Genomic DNA, 23,855 nt, shown 5'->3' with positions numbered 1-23,855 from the left:
GGGAAGGGAAGGGAAGGGAAGGGAAGGGAAGGGAAGGGAAGGGTTCACAGAGCATCCTAGCAGAACACTTCATCCATATCCATAAAAATGATAATGATTAGAGAAGTACACCTTGGAATCAGTGAAGTAACTGCTAACTCAAGATAATTTTTAGTTGCGAGAAACATTTCATTGCACTGCACCCTTCCTGTTGATACCAGTAAGATTAATTGCAAAAGTCAGGTCTTCAGGCCTATAGAGAACTGTCACCCTTGGATATATTTTCTCACATTTGGAGGCAACTTGCCAGGGAAACATTTGCATTTGCATATTCACATTTAGAAATGTGACTGTCCCCTTGGCACTTCTGTCTTTCCACTTTTGGGAACACCATGTTACGGGATTTCCCCAAGATGTGGGCTTGGCAGCTGTGCATCCATTGCAAACAGAAACTGGAAGAGAATTGTCTGTTTCCCTTCCTCCTCCCCTAGCAAGTACAAGAGCTGTTTTCACTGCTTATAAGATACTCCTTTTAAGACATTCCCGTGAGTTTGCTTAACCAGGGCGACTATTTAGGCACACTGTTAACTGCTGGTATGTGCAAGCTGATGCAACCTAGTTTAGATCACAGTGAAATAAAAACTTCATTGAATCATTTCAAGTTGTATGAAGTTGAATTATGTTCTGTTTTGCAGAGGCTAGTAGCTGGCAGCCAATCTGCAATATCTCTTTTGCTGAATTTACTGTCATCTGCATGTTTGCAATTGTAGCCACTTCTGGCAGTTTCTTAATACCTATGAGACATATTTTCTTTTGTGCTTTCTGTGGAATTGTGATATTGCAGGTTACAATAAAATTGGTTTTTTTATTTCATTTGCATCTGAAATGCTGAAAATCTTGGTGGAAGGATTTATTATTGAGAGGAATTGGGGTGGTGAGGGGGTGGTTGAGTGTTTCCAAGCTGGAATAAATTTGCTATAGTTAAAAAATCTATAACATATTCCTTACACAATATTTTAAGAAAAATATTGCTGTCACTGGTGCTTTGGAGAAGGTCGAGACATTTTCTTGGTGTCTGAATGTATTCTTTATGAATAGTTAGCAATTCATTTTTATTTTGAAATGGAAACTCACCAAGCCTCCTTCTGTCAGAGTTGTGGTGGGTCTCCAGCACAGGAAGGACATTGACCTGTTGGAGTGACTCCAGAGGAGGCCACCAAGATGATTAGGGGAGTGCAGCACCTCTCCTATGCTGAAAGGCTAAAAGAATTGGGATTCTTCAGGCTGGAGAAGAGAAGGCCTTGGGGTAACCTAATTCCAGTCTTCCAGTACCTGAAGGGAACCTACAGGAAAGATAGAGTGGGACTTACAAGAGCATGTACAGGAAGTTACAAGGGGAAATGGCTTCAAATTGAAAGAGAGTAGGTTTAGATAGGATATTAAGAAGAAATTATTTGCTGTGAGGGTGGTGAGGCACTGGAACAGATTGCACAGAGAATTTGTAGATGCCTCCTTCCTGGAAATTTTGAAGGCCAGATTGGATGGAGTCCTGAGCAACATAGTACATTGGAGGGTGTCCTTGCCCATTGAGGGATGTTGAAACTAGATGATCTTTAAAGTCCTTTCCAACCCAAGCCGTTACATGGTTCTATGATCTTCAGCACTAACCAGAAAGTCCACTGTAATTAGCACCTGCTAAAGTTTTCCTTCCCCATGCTTACCAGTGAGTAGTGATGATGCTACAATGGTGAGGAAACAGCTTTCTGAAACAAAGTATTGTGTTTTGCCAAAAAAATGCAATTAAATACCAAAATGCCTTGTCTATACTTGTCATTCTTTAGGAAGCAAGGCTGGTGTTTTTTTGGCTAAGAGAGAGGTCCGTGCTACATTCAAGCCATCTAATTTTAGGTAATCCACTCAGATATTGAATCACCTTTGAAGCAACCTGTTTTTCTCCATCAAGGGTCAGGAATCTTGAGCTCTTCAAGTACTTTGAATTACATTTAAATTAGATAAGGTGTGCAAATCATACAATTTCAACTTTCTTGGTACAGATTCTCTATCATAGTGGGTAGTTACTATCTTCTCTGGAGGTCTGGTCTTTTAACTGATCAGGATTCTTTGATGTGCCCTTTCTCAACTGTTAGGAAATTTTCCCTAGTAACAAAGCTAAGATCTTCATTAAATCGTGATGGCTGGCTGTGTGTTTTATAGGGATTCTTTTGGGCCCTTCTAGGAGTTTTTATTCTGGTTTCTTATTCTTGTAGTTCTATTAATAAAATTTCTTTATTCCTTTTAAGTTTTAAGCCTGTTTTGCCCTTCTCCTAATCCATATCTCACAGCAAGAAATGAGTAAGTACTCTGGTGTTTTTTGGCTAGTGCTAAAGCCACCACACCCTACTAGCTCATATCCTTCTCCCTTTCTCACTATATTTTATGAACACTTTATAGATTATAAAAGTAATACTTGAAGGACACATAACGTACAAATCATATGACAGGTTTTTACACTTTCCGACTTTTGAGTGATGGTAAGATATAAAATTTTGATTTTTAAAAAATAAACATTGGAAAGCTGTATTTTTGAGGCCCCAGATAATGTCAAACAATTCTATTTTTTATTAAAATTACAAAATTTTATTAGTAGTGTTGCCAGACCCTCATGGTTTAAATTTGGATTTTTACACTAATCAACAAAATACCTCTATTTTGCAAACTAGGTCCTGTGGTTTTTATATATGCATTTGTCTGTATTTGCAGTTCAATTACTCAAAAAAGATTGCTTTTGTCTGGATCTGGAGTTTTTCATGTTTCTGTAGAGATGAGACAGAAAAAAATATGGCAAATACTTATCCAGTGATGCTTTGATGTTAATTCTATGGCTGTTTAAATAACTGTCACCAGAGTAGTACCTTATTCTTTTTATTGCATTCTTTTCATAGTAGTCAGTGAAGTCTGTGGTCTTGAATTTAGTGTTTTAGGCTATGCTGTTGTCTCAGTTTTATATGAACATGATCATTATTGTTACACTTGAAAATTGTGTTCTTGGCTAGATAAATTATCTGTGTGCAGAGTAGCAAGATTGTAGGTGTCAGGAAAGCCTTTCTTTCCTGGACCACTCCTTGGTCCCTGCTGCAGCATCAGGGACTAGTAGCAGCATAGAGAAGAAAACGGGGCTCATGGATGTACCCAGCTGTCTCATTTTCCTCAAGTTGTCTGGTATACTCAGCTTCAAGCATCTTTATCATTATCTTCAACAGATTTTCAACATCAATTTCTGTTTATTTCCATTAAAAAGATGCAGCTCTTCCAACATACTCTGTGAGGAAATTTGGTCTGATTTATGCTTCAAGTAGCTGCAGGGAATGTTGCATATGGAGAAAATAAACAAAACAAAACAAAACAAAAGTTCCCAAAGCTTATTTTCTTCTTGGAGCATTTTAAATTCAGGTTTTCAGTCAGTGCAGTATTGAGTTTTAAACCAGTGTCAAAAGTGACAGTTTAAAACAGTTTGAAAAAGTTTTTGAGGATAAACATGCTGATTTAATACATAAAGACAAATAGTCCTGTTTTTTTCACTTGCAAAGTTTTATGTTTAATTTAAATCAAAATTGTTTCAGTTCTTCCCTTTAAAACTAGAATTTCATTTCATATTTGAATGTACTCTTAATACTGTTTCTCTTGAAAGTTTTTGTGGAAAGACTGGCTTGTCTACCTCTCAAACTTAGGCAACTTGTCAAATGTAAAAATTTACATTTGAGCTGTTTACTGGAGAGGAATAACCAGTGTTATGTGCATTTCATCCTAAGATAGCATTGAGGAATGCATTCAGAGCAGGTATCTTGGTGTTCAGGTTCAGTGCCTGGGGACGGAAACTCAGAGACAAAGCAGGAACCCACAGCCCCAGACTTTGCCCTGCTTGGACTGTGAGGGTATAAAGTCACAGCACAGAACAAGATCCTTTGCTTGGGGTCCCTCCTCAGAGGCACCAGGTCAAAAAGTTATTCTGTTGTTTAGTTATTGCAGCAACATTAAATTATTTACAGGATTCAGACATGGTTTCCCTGCCCTGTTGCACTGCAAAAAGGTGAAACTATAGCTAAGGTCTAATGCAAATAATAGTTTTCAATCCCATAGATACACTAATTTTCAGATTCTTCCAGGAGACAGTAAAAAAAGAGGTTCTGGTTCAGGCTCTTCCTCACCTACAGCTTCTTATTTTGTATGTAAGTGCTTCTACTCCTCTCCACTGATATCCTCCACCTTTGGTCTGTCTTTCCAAGGTGTAGTTTTGCTGCCTGCATCTTCCACTGTTCATTTTCCAAATGACATTAATGTGAAGCTGAACTGATTTCTGACATCTGGCTTTTGCCCAAAGCATTATGAACAGACAAGAAAAAGACCAAAATCTTGTTATTTTGTGTTTTTTGCTGCTTGCCAGCATCATTATCACTCTCAGTTCCTGAAACTGTGTGTAAATCATGAATGGATCATTGTAATGCTGTTTGGTGTTTGGGTGTCTTTTGGTATCTCAAAAAACTGGGAAGGAGATCTTTAAATGCAAAGAAAAATACTGTACCTGAAATTTGTGATTTAGGCTTCTATACTCACATGGAAAAGCAAAGGAAGCAAAAGCTTGGAAACACTCCACATGTATCCCAGCGTGTTCATAAAAGAAATATTCTCAGAGCTATACTTGCACAGTGCCTAGCAAAGCTAATGGCAAGTTATACTATAGATTATTTTAAATAATAATTTCTTTAAGTCAGCAGGATTTTATGTGATAGCCCTGACCTATTCAGGACCTGCAAAGTTGTGAACAGTGAGACGGATTGCTTGGAAGCTGATCCAACAGAGTAGCACTAAATCCCCTAGGAATTACCACTATCTATGCCTGTCCCACTTGTATCTTCAAGAGCAAGCTGAATTTTTGCAGCAATATCTTATCTGGAAGAATAAATACTTAAAAGAAAAAAAAAAACAAAACTACGAACAGTTCAACAAAAATGCTTTGCAGACTGCAGATCTCTATGAATCTGTACACATTTTTCTCTGAGGGGACAGACTATGAAAAAACTCTGTGTTAAGAGCGTTAACCATATTTGCTGGGCTTGTAGAATGAGGTTATAGTTAAAAATGAGGTAACAGTTGCTTTATTTTGTTTGCTCCCAGTCATACAGAATATCTGTGTTCCAGAGTCCTCCAGAGCCCAGGCAGAGCAGAATGGCTCTCAGGGGCTGCATTCTGCACTCACCCAGGGGCACATTTCCTTCTCCTCACTCTGCTTCCAGGTGATCAGAGGGCAAACTGTCCCTCTGAAGGAAACTGGATGTGCTGGCACATGGCTTCAGCAAAATGAGGGAAATATGCATTACTGCAAAATAAATTATTCACTGTCTTGGTTTTTTTCCTTATGTAGAAATCTGAGGAGTGAAACAGGAACAGATTTTGAATAGGCTTCACCCGGCCTTTTTGGGGCAATGAAAGTTGTATGAGGCTGTAGAGAATTTTTTTAGGCATGGTTTTGGCTTTGCTGTCTGCTGTGGTCATACAGTAAGAATGAGACAGGAGGACACAAAGTTTTCAAATTAGAGCAAGTATGATTCACTGTGTTTTGAATGTGTTTCCAGAATTTTGACTTTGTTTTGTCTTTTACAAAACTCTGATAGTCCCTGTGATCCTTGTCCTGCTTTAGAGATTTCTCTCTCTCACAAGATCTGTGAGATTTCTGAGACATGTATAGGCTCTCAGGTGTGCTCGAGTTCCCTCTAACCTGGATCTCAGCAGGTCTGTTCCCCAAGGACCATGCACACAGTTTAGCATCAGTCTTAACACACCTTCCTAAACCCTTTTTGCAGGGCAGGATGTACATGTGTGTGCACTGCTGCCTCTTCCTTCCTCACCATTAAGTTGCCATTCCTAAAGGGGTTGAGATTAGATATTAGAAGAATTTTTTTCACTGAAAGAGAGGTTGAACGTTGGAATGAGTTGCCCAGGAAGGGGGTGGAATCAATGTCTCTGGAAGCACTCAAGAAGAGGTGTCTGGATGTGGCCCTTGGGGTGATTATGGTGGTGATGGGCTGTTGATGGCCAGACCAGATGATCTTGAAGTTGTCTTTTAACCTTGATGACTCTGTGCTTCTGTGAAATGAGCATGTCCTTTGTTTTCAGCACTTGTAATAAAAAAAACAAAACCAAACAGCAACCTTGTAGACTGAAAAGACTTTATGTGGAGGAAATTCTGACCATTAGGAAGGAAAGGCAAGGCAATGTATTTCTTTTTCAAGTAAGAAAATCCAGACAGTTTCTTTTTAGAGTCTTTTTAGTAAGTAAATTTTTAATGGTGGAATACATGCCTGAATTATTTCTGTACCTTGGTACAGCACAAAGCCATGATCTCGAGATGTTTTAATGGATATATTAACTCAAACTCTGCTTCTGTGATCTTCTTTGCTCTGAATCTTCATTGTAATATGTATCTCCTGCAATAATAGAGTAGATATTTTATAGTGTAAGTTTTTATTTTAACTGTGGTGATTTTATTGAAATATCTTTAAAGAGATTAATCAAAGAATAATTATTAAGTTCAGTTAGTTTGATATAGGTAAATAAATACATTTGAATCTTATTTTCTCTTTAAAATGTTCACTTAATGAGGTGTTAACTTACCTTGTTCTGACATGTAACAATACTGTGTCAATGCTATTATACAGACTGCAAGGTCTGTCTTCCTACATACTAGCTTTTAAGGAATAGATCTTGCCAAATTTTGCATGTAGATTTCACTGTTAAGTGATAGGCAATACTCTGTAGTTCAGTGGGAGCGCTCCCATGGACAAAGTGTGTACAGGTCAACATAAATTCCAGACAGCTATGTTGATATAAATGGTTTATAGGTGGTTTTTGTTACTTCTTTTTGCTTTTTTTTTTTTTTTTTTTTCTGGAGACTGTCATCATCAAACGTATTTATTTATGCATAGTGTGTATGTACAATTTGCTCCAAGGAAGACTTTTTTTATTTCTGAGAGCAGGATTATGGTTATTTTCTAGTACATAAGTTCCACTTGTCAGAAATCTACATTACAGAATAAAAAAGAACTGGGAAAGATTCTGCCCTGGTTTATATTATTAATATAGCAGCAAATTAAGTTCATTTAGTAAGTATCTTTGAATTTTTCAGCAGCTTTCGAGATTATAAAATCTGACTTTCTTATGTATTCCCTGTCCTTATTTTGGATGTGGCCTTGAAATTAGAGCTGTACTGCTTGCACCATAACTGAGTGCAGAATTTCCTGCTTTACCAGAGCATTGACTGGGGACTAATGAAGAAGGTTTGGATTGTAGTGATGTTAGTGCTTAGGAACATAAATTATTTTTCATGTGACCCGGATAGCAAGATCACATGTAAGCCCAGTATAATTAACTAGTTAAAAATGCAGTTGCTTCATGTTGTAGGGTTAGGAATAACAGTGTTGGAATTAATGAATTTTCCTACTCCTCATAGGCTAATTTAGAGAATTATGTAAAACTTCATTTAATTTTATTGCTTCCACAGAAACTTGAAATTATAGTCTTGTCTCTTTATGGACTTTTGGATTTGGGTTCTTTTTCCCTTTGAACTGAAGATTGATGAGACGGGAGGCGAGTTTTTTCTCTCGTTCGGTCTCAGTTTATTTTTTCTTATCAGCATTACAAGGTACAAGGAGCTATGTGCACTATGATAGTAAAGGGGTAAAATGGCTAACAAAGATCTTCTTCAAGGTCTTTTATATGTCCATTTACCCAATTAACAGATGCCAACTAAGTTATTTTTATTAGTGACCCAATGACCCAACACCTGTGTGCTGCACTGCGGCATTTTCTACCCAATCACCTACTACTACCCAAAAACCCCCAGGAGAAGAACATGAAGAAGAAAGAAGAAGGACAAGAGACAACACCCTAAATCCTCCATCTTGTCCCCTGCTCTCTAAACTACGTTAAACTCTAAACCTCAACCCATTCACCCAGTGATTCAAAAAACTTTCTAATTCACACATTTACATTTTCAATTTTTTCTACTTACTCTAACTGTTGTCTCCATGGTGCTATGTGAAACTCAGTGCTTTTTTGGGTGTCAGAGTTAGGCATTACAGATAAAGGTATATACCTTGCATCTCTGACCCCAACATAGTCTCATATATCCTTTGTCACTATTTCCATCTGGTTGTGAAAGGCAGGCCAGTTTTCTGCGTATGTGTGCAATAATTTGTGATTATTGTCTCACATGGTCTTGGGATCTCCAGGAGGTGTAGCATGGCTGTGTGTGCACCTAGAGGGCATTTTGTAGGTGATGCATTTTCTGAAAATGTTTTCAGATGTGTCACAACCTCCCACAAGGCTCTTCTATGTGGAAATCCAAAAGAAAGGTGAAAAGGAGACTGGAAACATTTCTGAGTCCACCGGTAGAATACAGCTTGAGGATCTGTCCCCCTGCACGTGGTTTACAGCAAATAGTATCCAAAGTTCTCATCCCAAGCAAAAGTATATGATACATATATATATATATGTTCTGGAGATTCATTTTCATAATTTTGTCTCCCTGTTAACCCTATTTTCTCCTCTGATAAACTTTAATTTTCTCCTCTGTTAAATATTTTCTAAAGGAGAAAGCCCAAAGTGCAATAGAAAGTGTCATTAATATTAATTCTAATATGTTGTAATTACTAAGTTACAAAATACTAAGTCGATGCCATACTATTAAATGCATTCCTGAATGGAATAAATATTTTATCAACGTGCATGAATGGGAGTTGCTGCACTACTTACAATGCATAACTGTTTCATAGATTTTTGTACCTCAAATGATCGCCAGTAAAATCTTCACGACAATGTGGTGCATTTGCCTCTACATACATTGTTTGAAGAAAAACAATTTTAGAAGTAATGCACAAATTTGATACTTTTAATGGAATATTTTTCTTTCACTTTTCTTCCACTTGACACTTTGGATATGGAAGTCCAGTTGGATAGCAAATTACTATGGCTATAAGGAAATAGCCTTACAGCATTCTAGTACCAGGGATCACTCATTTCCATCTATGTTGTTTCCCATAGTAGGCCTGAAGGGTCAAAATACTGGACTTTAACCCCATCAGCTGCTAAAATTTAACAGAATTAATTTTATAGCTTTTGTCACTAGGGCTTTCATCGCAGTTTTACAAGGGGAAAGAGGGGGAAAGTTGTTTACAAGATAATTTGAAAAATTATGATAAAGTTACTGAGAGAATATTGTGGTTAACAGTGATGAACAGCAAGAATAAATTAGTTAATAGAGCTCAGATGCAGCAGTCAAAAGTATACAGTAGATCTACCTTTTTAAACATCAGTGCAAAATTATCACAAAAAATAATATGTCAGACATATGGAAATTAAAATATGCAAAATTTTGTGAATTATTTACACATTAATCCAGATGCATTTGTTTCAACATTTTTTTAGTAGTTGTATATATATATATATATATATATATACACACAGGTGTAATTTATGAACCATTGAACCATGATTAAATTGAGATGCACGAGACTGAATGAGTAAAATTTATAATGTGTGTGTTTACTTGTGCTGAAGTATTGTTTATTTAAAACAGTGCCATGCTGATATAGTATGTACTGTGTTTTTTTGATTCTGGAGCAACAGTGATGTTATAAATACCTCTGAACATGATACATGAATTAACATGAAGTTGTTTTGCATGGAAATTATCTTTTCAAAAGTAGCTGCTCTGTATGAAGTGAAATGTCTTTTAAGTAAAGAGAATAGCATTATAAAAATGTTTTCAAATATTTAAAGCTGTAAATATAAAGAAGGGGAATCTGACAGAAGCAAGTTAAGAACTTGTCAGCATACAGGGAGTTTTGCTTAAAATACAAAATTTATTTTTTTTTTTTAAATATGATTGCATAATTCTTTAAAAAATTGAAAGTTTAAAAGTATTTCAAGTATTTAAAAATTGTTATAAATCAAAATGAGAGGATTATTGCAAGTATGTGATTTGAAGATAGATGGACATGGATACATGCCTGTGGCAGTTAAATATATTGGTAATGTGTACATTTTTGTTTACTGCAAAAGTAAGCTGTAATATACAGGCTTAACTGCCTAAATTATATTAGTAAATTCACTGTAAAACATATCTTGCAATAAGGTGTGATTTCCATATGTTAAAAATACTTGAATCCAAAAACAACGTATTTTTTGCTCAAATACCAGGTTTACTGTACTGAGTTACTAAATAGTCACAGAAATAAAGCTTAGGTCAATATTTACTTTGAGAAATGATTAAGCTCAACTATAATTAGCATGAACATTGTATGTATTGTTACATATGCTCTCAGCAGTGGAAAGAATTTGTTTAAAGCTTTAGTCTAGTACTGCTGGGTTTTTTACATCTGGAACCTTTGAAAATGTCTGCTATTTCTTCTGAAGTAAATTTTGAAATCTGAGGAAATACTGCCTGGTGAGATTGCCTACTAGTCAAGGTGTGTCTAAAGAAAAATGTTATTTATTGGGCTCTTCAGAAATAAATTAGAAAGTGATAAAAAGGAAGAAAAATAGCATTCAATGCTAAAATACATTCTTCAGAAGCTGAAGGGACTTCCAGACTTTCTAAATGCACATAGCTTCTTTCCTACTATTTTTATACTCTTATGATTGATGAAAGAAGGAAGTCTGAGAATGAAATAATTACCAATTTAACAGGTAAATTGGACCTAATAATGTAATAGGTAATAGGTTAGGTTTATTTATTTTGATGTTTTTCCATAAGATGTTTGAATATGGGGGAGAAGACACTGCTTTCTTCAAACCTCACAAACAGGTAAAATTCTTGCTTTATGTAGAGACCTCAGGTATAAATCAGCCATGGAGCTGTGATTATTTCTCCACAGCTATCAGACTGTTTGACAGTGCTTCAGAGACCACTTGTGTGAACACAGTGCAGAACACCAAAGTGATCTACTATTTGGTTGTTCTCAGTACTTCCCAAGCCAGGAGATGTAACAATACTTTCAATTTCTTTATGTGAATTTCAGTTGAGCCACATCAGTGTTCTCTTTGATAAGCTTGTTTGAATGATCACATTCATCTGTTAGTATGGTGTAATTTAAATATACTGCAGTGCTGTACAGAATTTTGTTCCATTCAGCAGAATCTCTGTTGCCCCCTTTTGCAGATGACGGTTGCTGCTGGTACGAGCATTGAGAATAACATTCAAAGGACCATATCCTGCCCTAATGTATGTTCCAAATATCTTGGTTTTTTGCGTAATTTAAATGTGAAGCCTCCTTATGTGAATTTGATATTTTGTTGCCCACAGAAGCTTGTGCATCTCGAGGTTACTTCACATTGTGTATTTCAGGGTCAATGAATATTGTACTACAAGTGAGGTCTCAGCCTATCAAAATTCTAAATAAAGATGATAATATATTCATAGTTCTTTCTGCATTTACCTTGCTTCCCAGCCAGCTCAATGCTCTTGTCAGTTGAAATCAGTAGAACAGAAATAGACAAAATGAGGAAAGCAATGAGAGGCTATATTTATTCTATTTAACCTTGTCCTAAATTGCATTTTGATATGAAGATGTAAAATAATAAATGTGGAAGGAAGGTAATTTCATTTTTATTGCTTAGACAAATGTATACCATGACTTAAAATATGAGGGAGGAGTTATTTTGCTTATGAAAGATAGAATTAGTGATATATCTGGTTAAGAAAATAAGCAAATTATCACTTGTAGTATAATAAGTCATTTGTCTTTTTAGACCAAAACTATTTAGATAATGGCAAGTCATTTGGCCAAAACTGAACTTTTATATATTAATGGGAAAACATTAATGAAAATTGGGATTTACTCTTGAGAAAAGAATGTGGCTCTGAATTTTATAGAAGCTATCTTTTATCATGTCATGTGTTTACTAATTTATTTTTCAACTAAAGATTATCATATTTATAGGGGAACTGGCAGACAGAATTCTGAATAAACATTTCCATCCCCTTAAGTTCTTTGAAGATACAACAAATAATCAAAGAGCAAGCACAATCGAGTTAACATAACTACTATCTAAAAAAGAAAATGCTGTGATTTAATTTTGGTAAGAATTGAATTTGTCCTCCCCATCTGGGAAAATAATCTCAAATCAGTCTTTTTTTCTGGAAAGTTTGTGCTCTTAAGGGAACACAGGAAATTCTTTACACTGCATTCTTAGAAGATACTGCATCTGACCATCTGAATCATTGTGGATTCCTGCATACATTCCTGGAATAGATCATTATTATAAATTCTTGGCTATGAGTTGTGCTGTTTGATTCAATTTTTAAACTTGTTTCTGTGCAAAGGAAAAACACTTCCTCAATACATAGTGTATGATTAATCTCCAGTCTCTTCTGGATTTTCAACATGACTTTAACTTCTCCAGTGCAATTTTAGTATTCCAGTTTGCAAATTGTACCATTTTTAATGGAAGCTAGTAATGTAGACAGACAATAGCTAGTAATATAGAAAGACAATAACATGGCAGAAATGATGAGCATGGAAAAATGCAGTATTTCCAATATCGTTATAGAAGTCCATGCTATTACTTCAAAATCATTTGAAATCTTTGAGTCTTTGAGCAATCTGGTCTAGTGGAAGGTACCCCTGCCTGTGGCAAGGGGTTGGAACTAGATAATCTTTAACGTCCTTTCCAACCCTAAACATTTTATTATTCTAGGTTTTTTGAATTTATAATTAATAATGACCAAAATTTCTTTTAGTTATAAAAGAATCTGTTCAGAGATAGAATATAATCCTTGTCAACATCTACATGACATCCAAATGCACTTGAGCAAGAGCAAAAAGTGGAAATCCGCGCTCAGCCTTTCACCCAGAATCTTGCAGGGAGGACAGGAAGGCAAGTCAGTTCTCCTTTACAAGTACAAAATCAAGTAAATAATTTATTTTATTCCATTCAATGCCAACCCCCCAGTTACCAGTTTGAACCATAGTTTTAACAGTGGGCATTAAGACTGTCAAATCTGCAGCTGAAATTGTTTGAATGCATGGTAAATTTTCAATTATTGTGCTACATTATTCTGAAATGTTTCTTCTAATTACTGTGAACTGCACAACCTTGTATTTTTGCCTATTGAAAAAGGGACAACTACAGAGGATAGCCTCAAACCCATAAGATTTGCAATCAGTATATATTGCACTGGTTCACCATTTTAATTACATGGCATTAATAATTAAGTTGTAATTAAGTATAAACCTCAGTTACTTAGTCAAAAAAGGTACAATGCATTTCATTTGGCTTTTCTGGCTCTTAATCTCAGACCCAAAATATATTTCTAGAGCTACTCACCTAGAAGTAGTGTTCAAAATGCTAAAACCATAAAGAAAACATAGACTACATTGTTCATGAGACATATATGCTAAAATATTAAAAAGGCTTTCTTAAACCTGAGTAACATTTCTTAATCTTATTATAAAAAAATGTAAGCAGGTTTTTAGATATAAAGGGTACATAGTAGTAGTAGTAGGAGCAGTAGTAGTAGTAGTCATTCTGCTTAATGGAAACACACTGCAAAGCTTGCAATAAAGATGAAGTTCAGGAAGAAACTGCTATATATTCAAAATTGAGAGTTCAGATATCATGGTGGTTTTCAAGGTACAACTTTGTGTACAGGTTCCCACTTATTAAAAGTTCTAATCTGTATGTTGTTGCTCTGTGAAGTGTACACCTTCATAATTATAGATTTCAATTTACCTTTATTTCCACATAAACTTTTTTCTATCTTTTACTATTACCAAGTCTTCATGCAGCAGAAGCTGAGGGAAGAAATGGAAGAAATATTATATACAATAATAAAATGCTTTGCAGATTATTCTCCTCTGTATTGTTTAGTAGGATATTAACTGCTAGGTTTGCTGTATTTCATGCAAGATATCCCAAATCATGATTCTATCTATCTATCTATCTATCTATCTATCTATCTATCTATCTATCTATCTATCTATCTATCTATCTATCTACCTGTGTTTTTGAATAGATTGGTCTTTAAACAACTACTCCAGTTGCTGTATACTTCATAAACACCATTCATTGCTTGATAGGACTATCAGAAGGTGTAAGTTTACAGTACACCCCCATTATAAAGTGGCTGGATGAACATTACTGATGGCTGTAGAGTCACTTAGGGCAGTCTATCATACTGAGGTATCTCAATGCCATTACACGATGTCAGGAAGCATTGCATAGACAGGACACTTTGTATGCAGATCCAGTTGCTGTGGCTGACTGGCCCTGAGCTTCTGCAAAATTGCAGCACTTCTTTTCTTCACAGCTCTTTAAGGTCCACAGTGAAAATGTAAACAGCAAAATACAAAAGAAAGTGGTGACAGATATTAAACGTACTGTGTTTATTCATTCAAAACAGAACTCCAATCTGTGTTTTTGTAAAACAAAATTGAGCTATATCATAAATGAAAACATACTTCACTGCATATAATTGAAAAGAAAACTGTTTCATTTTAGTCAAGTGCAAACACAATGCATTTTGTTCTTGACCCATCAGCCGTAACACTCCTCTTTCATGGAAAAGCCACGTTTGTTTTGTCTAAACAGATATACACCTTCAGAAATTCTTTGAGCTAGTCAGGAGTTTCAGAGTTTAAGTACTCTGAAATGCTAGGTCTTTTGAATTCCAGCACATCTGATTCAGACTGCTTTTTTGGGTAGACGCTTTTATTAATCACAAAGCTTAATGTGCTTAAATTTTAAACATCATTTTTTCTTATTATTATTTTATGGCTTTAGCCAAGATGTAGAACATATAGATATTTTATACAGGAATTCTGTAGGAAGACAGCAATTTCTTTATATTTTGTCGAATTCAGCAGTTATGCAGCATCTTACAAAATTGCTGGTTTTCATCATCAGCAATCTTAGTCCTTCACACTATTTCAAAAGGCATTTTGGCAGGGTAACAGTAAGGAGGGGGCAAAGGGTAAAAGCTTTGGTAATGCCTTAAATCATCAGCATATTTATTTTCTTCCTATATGAAATCAAAACTGTACTTTCAAGGGTTTTCTTAATCAAAGATTAAATCCTGCTTTTTACATAAGATTGTTCATTTGAATAATCCAAGCATGTATTTTCTTTAAATTGAAACCAAAAGGCTTTATTCTGAAGCAGAGATAATTTTTTTTCTCTGTTGGAAACATTTCTGAGATCAAGAGGAAAGAGTACTCCAGAACTGCTACAGAGAGGAAGAAAAAAGTCAGAAGCCAAAACATAATTACAGGTGTCCAACCTTTCTCAGGTTGTTGTGAAAGCACCTTGAGCTTTCAGCTCAGCTACTTCAGCTCATTTTCTACTTTTACAGAAATCAGACATTTACCAAACAGTGACCTACTCCTTGAAGCTAGAAACCCATTTTATGTGATCACCTGACACTTTCAAGCCTCAGACCCTCTGGACTCGTAGACATCTTACTTATGTCCGTGGAAGGAAAAAAAAAATTGCAGGGAGGTTTCTTCCTCAAGATTTTCACAAACTATGTAGTTTAAAGTCTTCAGCAGTTTCTTCATTCACAAATAAACTTGTAAAAAGAAAAGCAGTTTTGATTTCTTCTCAGTGACTGTGCAGCTGTGTATTTTCAGCATGACACTAGTCTTTGGCCCTCACCTCTCACTTCCCTGCCACAGGGCCAGCAAATCTCAAATCTGTGCAGCCCAGCATTTTGCCTCTGCTTCAGATCTCGGGACAGGCAACAAGCTGGCAGATCTGCTGCTGGGCCAGCTGTGCCAAGTGTGTTAACTCAGGAGGCAAAAAGAGATAGCGGCAATACCTTGCAACTGGGGGCATGGATCACTGGCAAGAGTATGCCTTGGCAGCAGTGGGGTGTCCTGGACCTCAAGCATGTGGCAGCACACTGCTGGTAATGCTCTTACATGCACAGCATCGCTGTCCCAGCAATGCTTTGCAAGCATTCCAACACTTTCCCATGGCATTCGGCCTGACACAGACCCAATGCATTGATTTGAGAGACTGAAAATTGCAAAATGGAAATCAGGAATTTGGAATTGCGGCAGCATTTGCAAGGATCTGCAAGAAACAATTCTCAGATGATAATCTAAGTTATTTCACACCTTTTAATTCATTTTTTTCATCTTATGTGTTCTTCTAGAACTTGCCACTATTTTTCTCTTTTTTGTTTGTTTGTTTTGTTTCCTTCCCTACTTCTGAGGCACAGTTTGTGCAGGGAGCTTACAGCCAAAAGCTGTAGCTCCCCACAGCCACAGAAGGAAGATCTGGAAATGGAAAGAACTATGCTTTGGGGAGAAGAGCAGGTTTTCATTGGTTTGGTAGCATTTTTCCTTTGGATTATTTCTGAGAAAAAGCTTAGTCCTATCCCCAGAAAACAGGTGGACAAAATCTTCTCATGGCAGAAATCTAATACACAGGAAATAGTTTTTTAGATAACAATGATCCTTCTAGATACTTTCCTTTACTATCTCCTGTAATTTGCATTTTTCTTGAAGAAGAGGTAAACAGAGGAGCTATCAGCTGTTAATGGTGGGGAAATAACTCACTTGGCAAAAGGCAGTTGTTAGATTCCTTTGAAAAAATAAGAGAATGCCATCCATCTCAGGATGTGTGAAAAATAAATCAGCCCAGAATCAGATTATTTCTGTGTTTAGAAATATGCAATGTTTATGGTGTACAGCTTTTGCTTAGTGAAGCTGGTAACCTTTCTTGCTGCTGTGATGCTGTTCCTGGAACCAAGGGGAAGCAGAGGAAGCTCTCCCAGGGGAAAAGTTCCTGGACTAGAATAAAGATTAAATTGAAAAGGGCAGCCATGGACTGGAAGGGGGAAAATAATTATGATTCATTAAGCATGGAGTGTGGAAGACCCCAGTGGGAATAGAGGCTGGTGGCTGTGGGGGAGGAACATGATCTGAGATGGAGGAGAAGTAGGAGTGGAGAAGGAATTTTCAGTGGCACAGTTCTCCAAATTGAAAACTGATCTTTTCACAGAAATGTGAGGTTTTATTGGAAAGATGTCTGAGAAGCTGAAAGTGGGAGAGATGTGCCCCTTCCTAAGGTATCTTGAGTTCCAGCAGACGAAACTATGAATGATGGTATAACAGGTGGCACCTGTCATGTGGTCTGGACATTTCAGATTAGCCCAGATTTGATGCTGTATATCAGGCATATCTAACATGTTGATGAGAAAATTATTCATTCCACTTTGGGAATTTATAGATGTTGTATTACCAAATACACTTGTGAACTCCTTAGACTTTTGGTTAAGTTCCAAGTCAGTGAAATAATCAATGTCGCACCAAGCTATATATTGCACTTAATTAAATATTTTAAGAGAAAGGTCCTAACTGCTGATTCAACCAATCAACTTGGTAAGAGCTTAGCTTCTTGACAACAGTAATCCTGGTACTGGCATTTAAATAACACTTCTACACTCTTCTAATATAGCTCTTTTACTGTAATTACATATAGCAATATATTGCATTTTGAGTGGTGAGATGGAAATTTTGTTGTAATTGTTTCCCCAGCCAATAGTTCTGGTTTATTAAATTGCTAATAGTTGTCTTCTAGAATGAGAAATAAACATGCCCTGAGAAAGAAAAGGAATTATTTCAAAGGTCAGTATTACTTAAGCACTTGTTTCATGCTTACAGCAGACTGGACTTAGAAGTAATTGGAAAACATACTGATATTGCAAGTGACAGACCAGAGGAAAAAGCTTGCACCAAAGATTGTGTCCTGAGTTTCCTTGGTGCCTCAGGGAAGTGACTGGCTTGAAAATGCACAAATGCTTTATACAATAATGGTGGAATATAATATTAATGCAAGGATTAAACTTGATTTCAATTTCCCAAAGGAAATGCCTGGGAAAAAATCTATACCATGAGAACTCTAGACAGTGTATCTAAAACACAATATAGTTATTTTCTTTGAGCATTAATGACAACCCATTAAAAGAAATTAAGAGAAACTCTCCTTCCAATGGTACATTTATATTCATGCTGCTATAATGTGAAGTAGTTTCTGTTTGCAAAAAAACAGAATTGGGAATATGATCTTTCTGTAGATTTTGAATTTCCCCTAACCTTGGAATTGCAATTTCATATGTAGTAAGCCTAGTAAAAGTTATCTAGGTAGTGATACAATGAATTTTGCAACTTTCTTCTTTTCTGATTAAATTCTAGGTGCCTTTTAATCAAAGTAAATAAAACAAGCCCAAAATGAGAAACAAAGAAAAAAAACCCCAAACCAAACAAACAAAAACACCTGAAAAAAACTTCAAGAAAGTTCATCATCCATCAGTTATTTTTGTCTGATTTTTCTTATATAGAATTATTGTATTTATTACATAAAATATATTTTTTGATCTGTATAGCTCTATCCTTCAGATATTTTATATACCAAACAATATCAAATTATTAGCATCAACTGTCTTCTTATTTCACTACTCCCTGTCTTGTATTTTATGTAGGGAAAGGCATAATTATATGAGACAAATGTGAAGAGACAGATGATTTGAAATAAGATAAATATATAATAGTGAAACAGAAAGAAAAAAATAAATGTTTTGGGACAAGTGAGCAGAAAGGTTAGTGAAGATACTTCTAGCAAGGCATCCTGTGATCTGCAAAACTTTCTCTTAAATATATATTTTATTATATGAATAGATTATTCTTCAGACAAATAATGCATAAATTTTACTACCATGACTTCTTAATTTTGATGCACATTCAGCTACTTCTTGGCTTTATTATGTTTGCAATTGGGCATATTGCAGACTTTATTCAAATTGAAAAATAAATCATTCAGAGATCTTAGTTTTAAAAACTTCTCAGGATCAGTCTGCCTCTGTCTAAACTTCTGGTTTCAGAGTACTACTAATATGATTCTGAAAACTGGATAGTAAGAAATCATAAGAAATTTTGTATAAAGTAATTAGTGTCTCTGTTTTTTTTTTAAATACTAATTAGAAAAACATCTTTGAAGACATAGCCTTATTTCATTTCTTCTGTCCTCTGCATGACCACATTCTCCAGGTGAGGATCAAAACCACTATTTTAATTCTGCCATGGTTTATGGATTCAGCTAATACTGCACTTGAGCAATAGACAGATCAGTTTTGAAGAATTGAATCAGTTAAGATACTTCAAAGTATGGATGCCAGCTTAGATTTAGATGCAGAGCATGTGCTGGGAGGCTGGTTTCCTCCCGTAAGTCCTTGATAACTTCTTGTCATGAGACCATTCCATGTCTCCCCTTAAAGGGCATGATCCCTGCTTGGGAGAGAGAGAAGGGAAGCAAAAGTGGGACAAGATTATAAGCATAGAAGCAGAACTGTTTCCACTTTGCAAAATAATCAAAGAAATAAAAATAGCTTGTGCGCATTACCAAAAAAAGTCTTATACTGCCTTTCAAAAGTTAGAGAAGTAGCTCTAAAATAGTCTAATTTTTCTGGTGAATTATGTAAGTAATTTAGTACTGATTTTAATATATTTTGCTCATTTTCATCAGATGAAAATTTGACACTGACTCTTTTTGACCCCTTATTTTGATGGAGTAAAATAATAAGAAAATTAATTGAATGTTATTAGCTAAAGCTTGCAATGGTCTAATTCTTCTTGCAGTCATGCAAAAGGATTTTTATATTTCTATTTAGTTTCAGAAGAATTTTTGACCTTTTTTCTAAAAAATATCATTACTGAAGCCTTATTAGGAACTGTAATATTTGAAATTGTTTTCTTCTTTAAATATCATCCTCCAATTTCATAATGTATTTTGATTTGTTCCATAAACAATGTCTGATATTTCTCTTGGAGCAGATCAAGATAGATAGAGAACTAACCCCTTCAATTCGACTTATTTTAAAATATTAAGTAAACATCAGTATTTATCTTGGAAAGGAATCAATTTTGATTGATAATTATAACAGAGAAGATGCAGTTTTTCAATTCGTATTTTTTGCTATTAGATCCAGTTAATCAATATGTGAATTACCTGCCTGGCTGTTTAAAACAACAAGAATTTATCATAAATTACTTGGCCTGTAGCTGGAAAGTCTGTCACGAGTCTGTGCAGTCACCTGGTAATCTTTCCTCATTTTTCTTTTCTCACACATTTACATCTCTTTTAACTCAGAACCCAAATCCAAATGAAACTGGTAAAAGTAGGTGAAAGGTAAAATTAGGATGAAGGGGTTAGAATCTGTTTAGTATTTCTGAATTGAGATTTGATCTCAGTGACATAGTCTGTCAGTCTGGTCTCGTGACCTCCTGCCCAAAAGTAGTGCAGCATCTTTGTTAATTTTCCTGTTCTGACATGCCTTTGAGGACAAGACCAAACTTTTTCAAATGGAAGAGTTTGAAGATCTCATTTAACTCTAACTCCAGGACCAGCTGTTCAGGTGACATGCACTTAGGGGTGGTTTCTTCATTTAATAGATTTAGTTGCCTCTGCAAAAAAAATATGCCCTAAGGGGTAAGGAGACAGGTTTCCATGAACTATCTTGTGGCATAATTCCCTTTTAGCAACTGTGGACATGTGAATTGTATTTGTATTTTTTAGCTAGTCCAAAATACTCCAAAATATCCCTGGAGGCATGTGATTCTCTCCTCTTCATGGCCTTGCCTTGAATTCCCACATGACAAAAATTGTGATGTTTTTGTGGTTATTCATTTATTAGTATGTCTGAGAAGCAGGAAAGCTTTATACAGAGCTCTATGGAAAATTACATTTTTCTGAAGAACTGGCCTCTAGCAAACTGTGAGCTCATTCTCCACTCTAGAGAGGAAACTAACGATGAGGTCTTCTTTATACTATCCCTGTCACAGCTCATGTTACCATGAACTCTCCAGCTGTAAACAGAGCAGATGAAGTGTTCTGATTGTATAAATGAACTTATTTGGCCTGAGCAGAAGCATTTGCCCAAGATCAGGCCAAGGAAGGCAAGGGAAGGGGCAAAGTTATGGCAAAAAACTGGGGAGCTCCTAACGCAGTGAGGGAGCCAGGGAATGGAAGCTCCTGCAGGACGTCTTGAGTCTTAAATATCAACCAGATGATACAACAGCCATCTGCAGAGTAATTTTTTTATTCTCCACTTGTATGGACAGCTCCTGCTGCAGCTTGGGAATTACAGACTTACTGTTTGCATACTTTAGTTTTATTCCCATTGGTTTCAGTTACTGTTCATATCTCTGCCATTATTTTGTTTGCTTGCTTTCCTGCTTTCAGTTCAATGCACTTTTCAGAGCTCCTTCATTTTGCTGAAAAGAAGACCTTAGTGTTACTCAGAAAAGAGGAATGCATTTGCTGTGTTTATAGTCACACTGTTACTTTGACACAAAGATGAGCATGGTCCATATTGGTGGTCCAAAACTCTGTAAAGGAGGGGGCAGCAATCAAAGCACTGAAGGAAAGCACACACACTACAGAGGACAGCCCCAGCAAACTCTAGATGCTACTCTGTGAAAGTGTATCCACTGTGATTGCTATTTGTCAGCTCAGGTAGCAGTCTTTTCCCATTCTAGTTGATTTACCAGGAAAATGGATTATGCATTGTGTAGCTGAAGCCAATTATCTGTCATGTTGTCATGTTGTCTCTGCCTTGTCCCTCTCAATTTACTGCTTCTTTTTTATGCTTAGTTTGTGACTTCCTTTGGAAAGAAAACATAACTTTTTGTGCTTTCACACAGTAGGATGAAATACTAGGCCTTGAGGTAGGGTGCAAATTTATAAAAATTACTTAACACAAAATATTTTTTTTTCTTTACATGAAGTGTTATAGCATAAGAACTGAAGGGAAAGTTTCATTATCTTCACTTGGATCAGCCAAAGGCAATGCTCAGTATATTTGACCTCAATGAGAAAATGTTTCCAAGTATCATACTGATGATGGCAAAACTTTCCAGAGCTCTGTAGACATGGGATGATTTGGGTTTATTAATATTTTAAAACAATGTGAAAGTACCAACTTTCTGTGTCAAGTTTTGATAGTTTAGTTCTTTTCCCTTGAAAAGAAGTTTACTAGTGGACTTCTAAGCATGACTGACTTTTGAAAGTCAGTCATCTGAAGTCATTACACTGGGCATTTCTGCCTGCTGGAAGGGAGTGCATAGGTTGAAGTCAGCTTAAACATGTTGCTTTCCTCGATGTCACTTTTTCTATTTGCTCAGTAATTATAATTGTTGGGTTGAGCCATATATACAGCTCCCCCATGCTGATCTGTCTGGCTCAGGAAAATAAGGCTTTCTGTTATTTTAGGAAAGTCCATCTACACAACAAGTTGGCCCTCAACTGACACAGCCATTTATCTGCACTAAAGGCCACCCACTGGTCCTCTTGGTGTTGAGGGAAATTCCTATATGATAGCTGTGGCTACTTCCAGAATTCTTTTTTAAGCTTCATGGGTTTATCATCCTTGTCAGTCTTCAATGAGCTTCATTTCATGGTAGAGGTTCATTGATTGATCACACAGAATTGGCAATACTGCAAATTACAGCAAATATTCTTGGAAGAAGAAAAACATGTTAAGCAATTTGTATGTGCATTTCTCCCTTTTTACTTAAGACATCCAGTTAACCACATTCAGATAATAAAGATGAAGTTTCTAAAATTCATGGTTTTGGTCAAGTCTTCCAGTATACAGAAGTCCGAATACAGAAATTTTATCAACAGATAAAACAAAACTATGATACTGGACACAGTAACAGTGAAGAAGGCATCAGTTATATGAATGATTCTGTCCATTACCTCTGATAACCAAAACAAAGATTAGTTTTTAAGTGTTTTATAAAGATGTCATGGTTTTGAAGCACTAGCTAAAAAAATCACTAGAAAACTTACTTATTTCTTGCTGTGAGATATGGATTACGAGAAAGGAAAAACAGGTTTTAAACTCAAAGGAATAAAGAAAGTTTATTAACAAAACTACAATAATAAGCAACCAGTATAAAACCTCCAGAAACCCTTCCTCCCCACCACTTAACTATTCCCTTGTCTAACTGACAGCATAGAGAAAAGTTGGTGGTTAAAACAGTACTAACTATATAATAGTCCTTTCATCAGTCTTTGTAGAGAAAAGAAGTTTCTTTTTGTAATTCCATGGAGAGTTCTTCACAAGAGAACAGTTTTCTCACGGATTTCATTCCCATGATGGCAGCCGCCCAGAAAACTCTGCCATCATGCCCTCCTCCCATTTTCACACCATCCTGAGGTGTGTTCATGGGCCATGAACTCAAGGGATGTAATTTTAAGGATGAGGTATTCAAAGGCAAAAGTTCACTTCATCTGTTTCTGTGATCATCTCTGGGAACAGAGGTTTTCTCTTTTTTTCCTGGAGGCTAAGTGTCTCCATCAACTCTTACTTCTCTTTTTCTGTCGCAGCATTTCATAGGATTACAACTACTTCATTATCTGCCCAGCTTAATCAATAGATTCCTTTTGCACAAATCTACACTTTGAAATATTTCATTCCTCCCAAAATACTCTTTTATGGATTAAAGGAGTTTTTTTCAGAACATTATTGTTCATCTCCATGGCTTTAACAAAAGAATATTTCAGCTTATTAAAGCATCTTCTCATTCTCCTTCCATCTGAGGCTTGATTCTTCTTTTACCGACTTCGGTGATTTATATTGTCTCTACATGTTGATCACTCTCACTTCCCCTCTGTCTGGAAAAAGGATTAAATCTGCAGGTCTCATCTGGGTAGTGAAAAGGTTAAAATCTGGCCCAAACTGCAGCAGGTATTCATGCTGTTGGATTTCAGCTCGGCAGCGCCCAGGGCCCAGGGCTGGGCACCCCCCGGAAAGT

The 23,855-nt window shown here is 36.1% G+C and overlaps 1 protein-coding gene across 13 annotated transcripts in view; it reads left to right on the top strand.

Annotated features, from left to right (window-relative positions):
* The window catches only part of PPFIA2 (PTPRF interacting protein alpha 2), a 283,735-nt gene that overhangs the window by 133,921 nt on the left and 125,959 nt on the right, over positions 1-23,855 (top strand). For 6 of the 13 annotated variants that reach the window (XM_015628393.3, XM_015628390.3, XM_015628391.3 and 3 more), the window contains one exon: positions 11,195-11,257. The exons of the other annotated variants lie outside the window; for them this stretch is intronic. In XM_015628393.3, the coding sequence (XP_015483879.1) occupies positions 11,195-11,257 (63 nt within the window). The remainder of the gene's footprint in view (positions 1-11,194; positions 11,258-23,855) is intronic. 13 annotated transcript variants of the gene reach the window in all.

The sequence above is a fragment of the Parus major genome, chromosome 1A (assembly GCF_001522545.3).
Source record: "Parus major isolate Abel chromosome 1A, Parus_major1.1, whole genome shotgun sequence".
Classification (NCBI taxonomy): Eukaryota; Metazoa; Chordata; class Aves; order Passeriformes; family Paridae; genus Parus; species Parus major.
The sequence above is the reverse complement of the archived record's forward strand: the minus strand, read 5'-3'. Positions and strand labels throughout refer to the sequence as shown.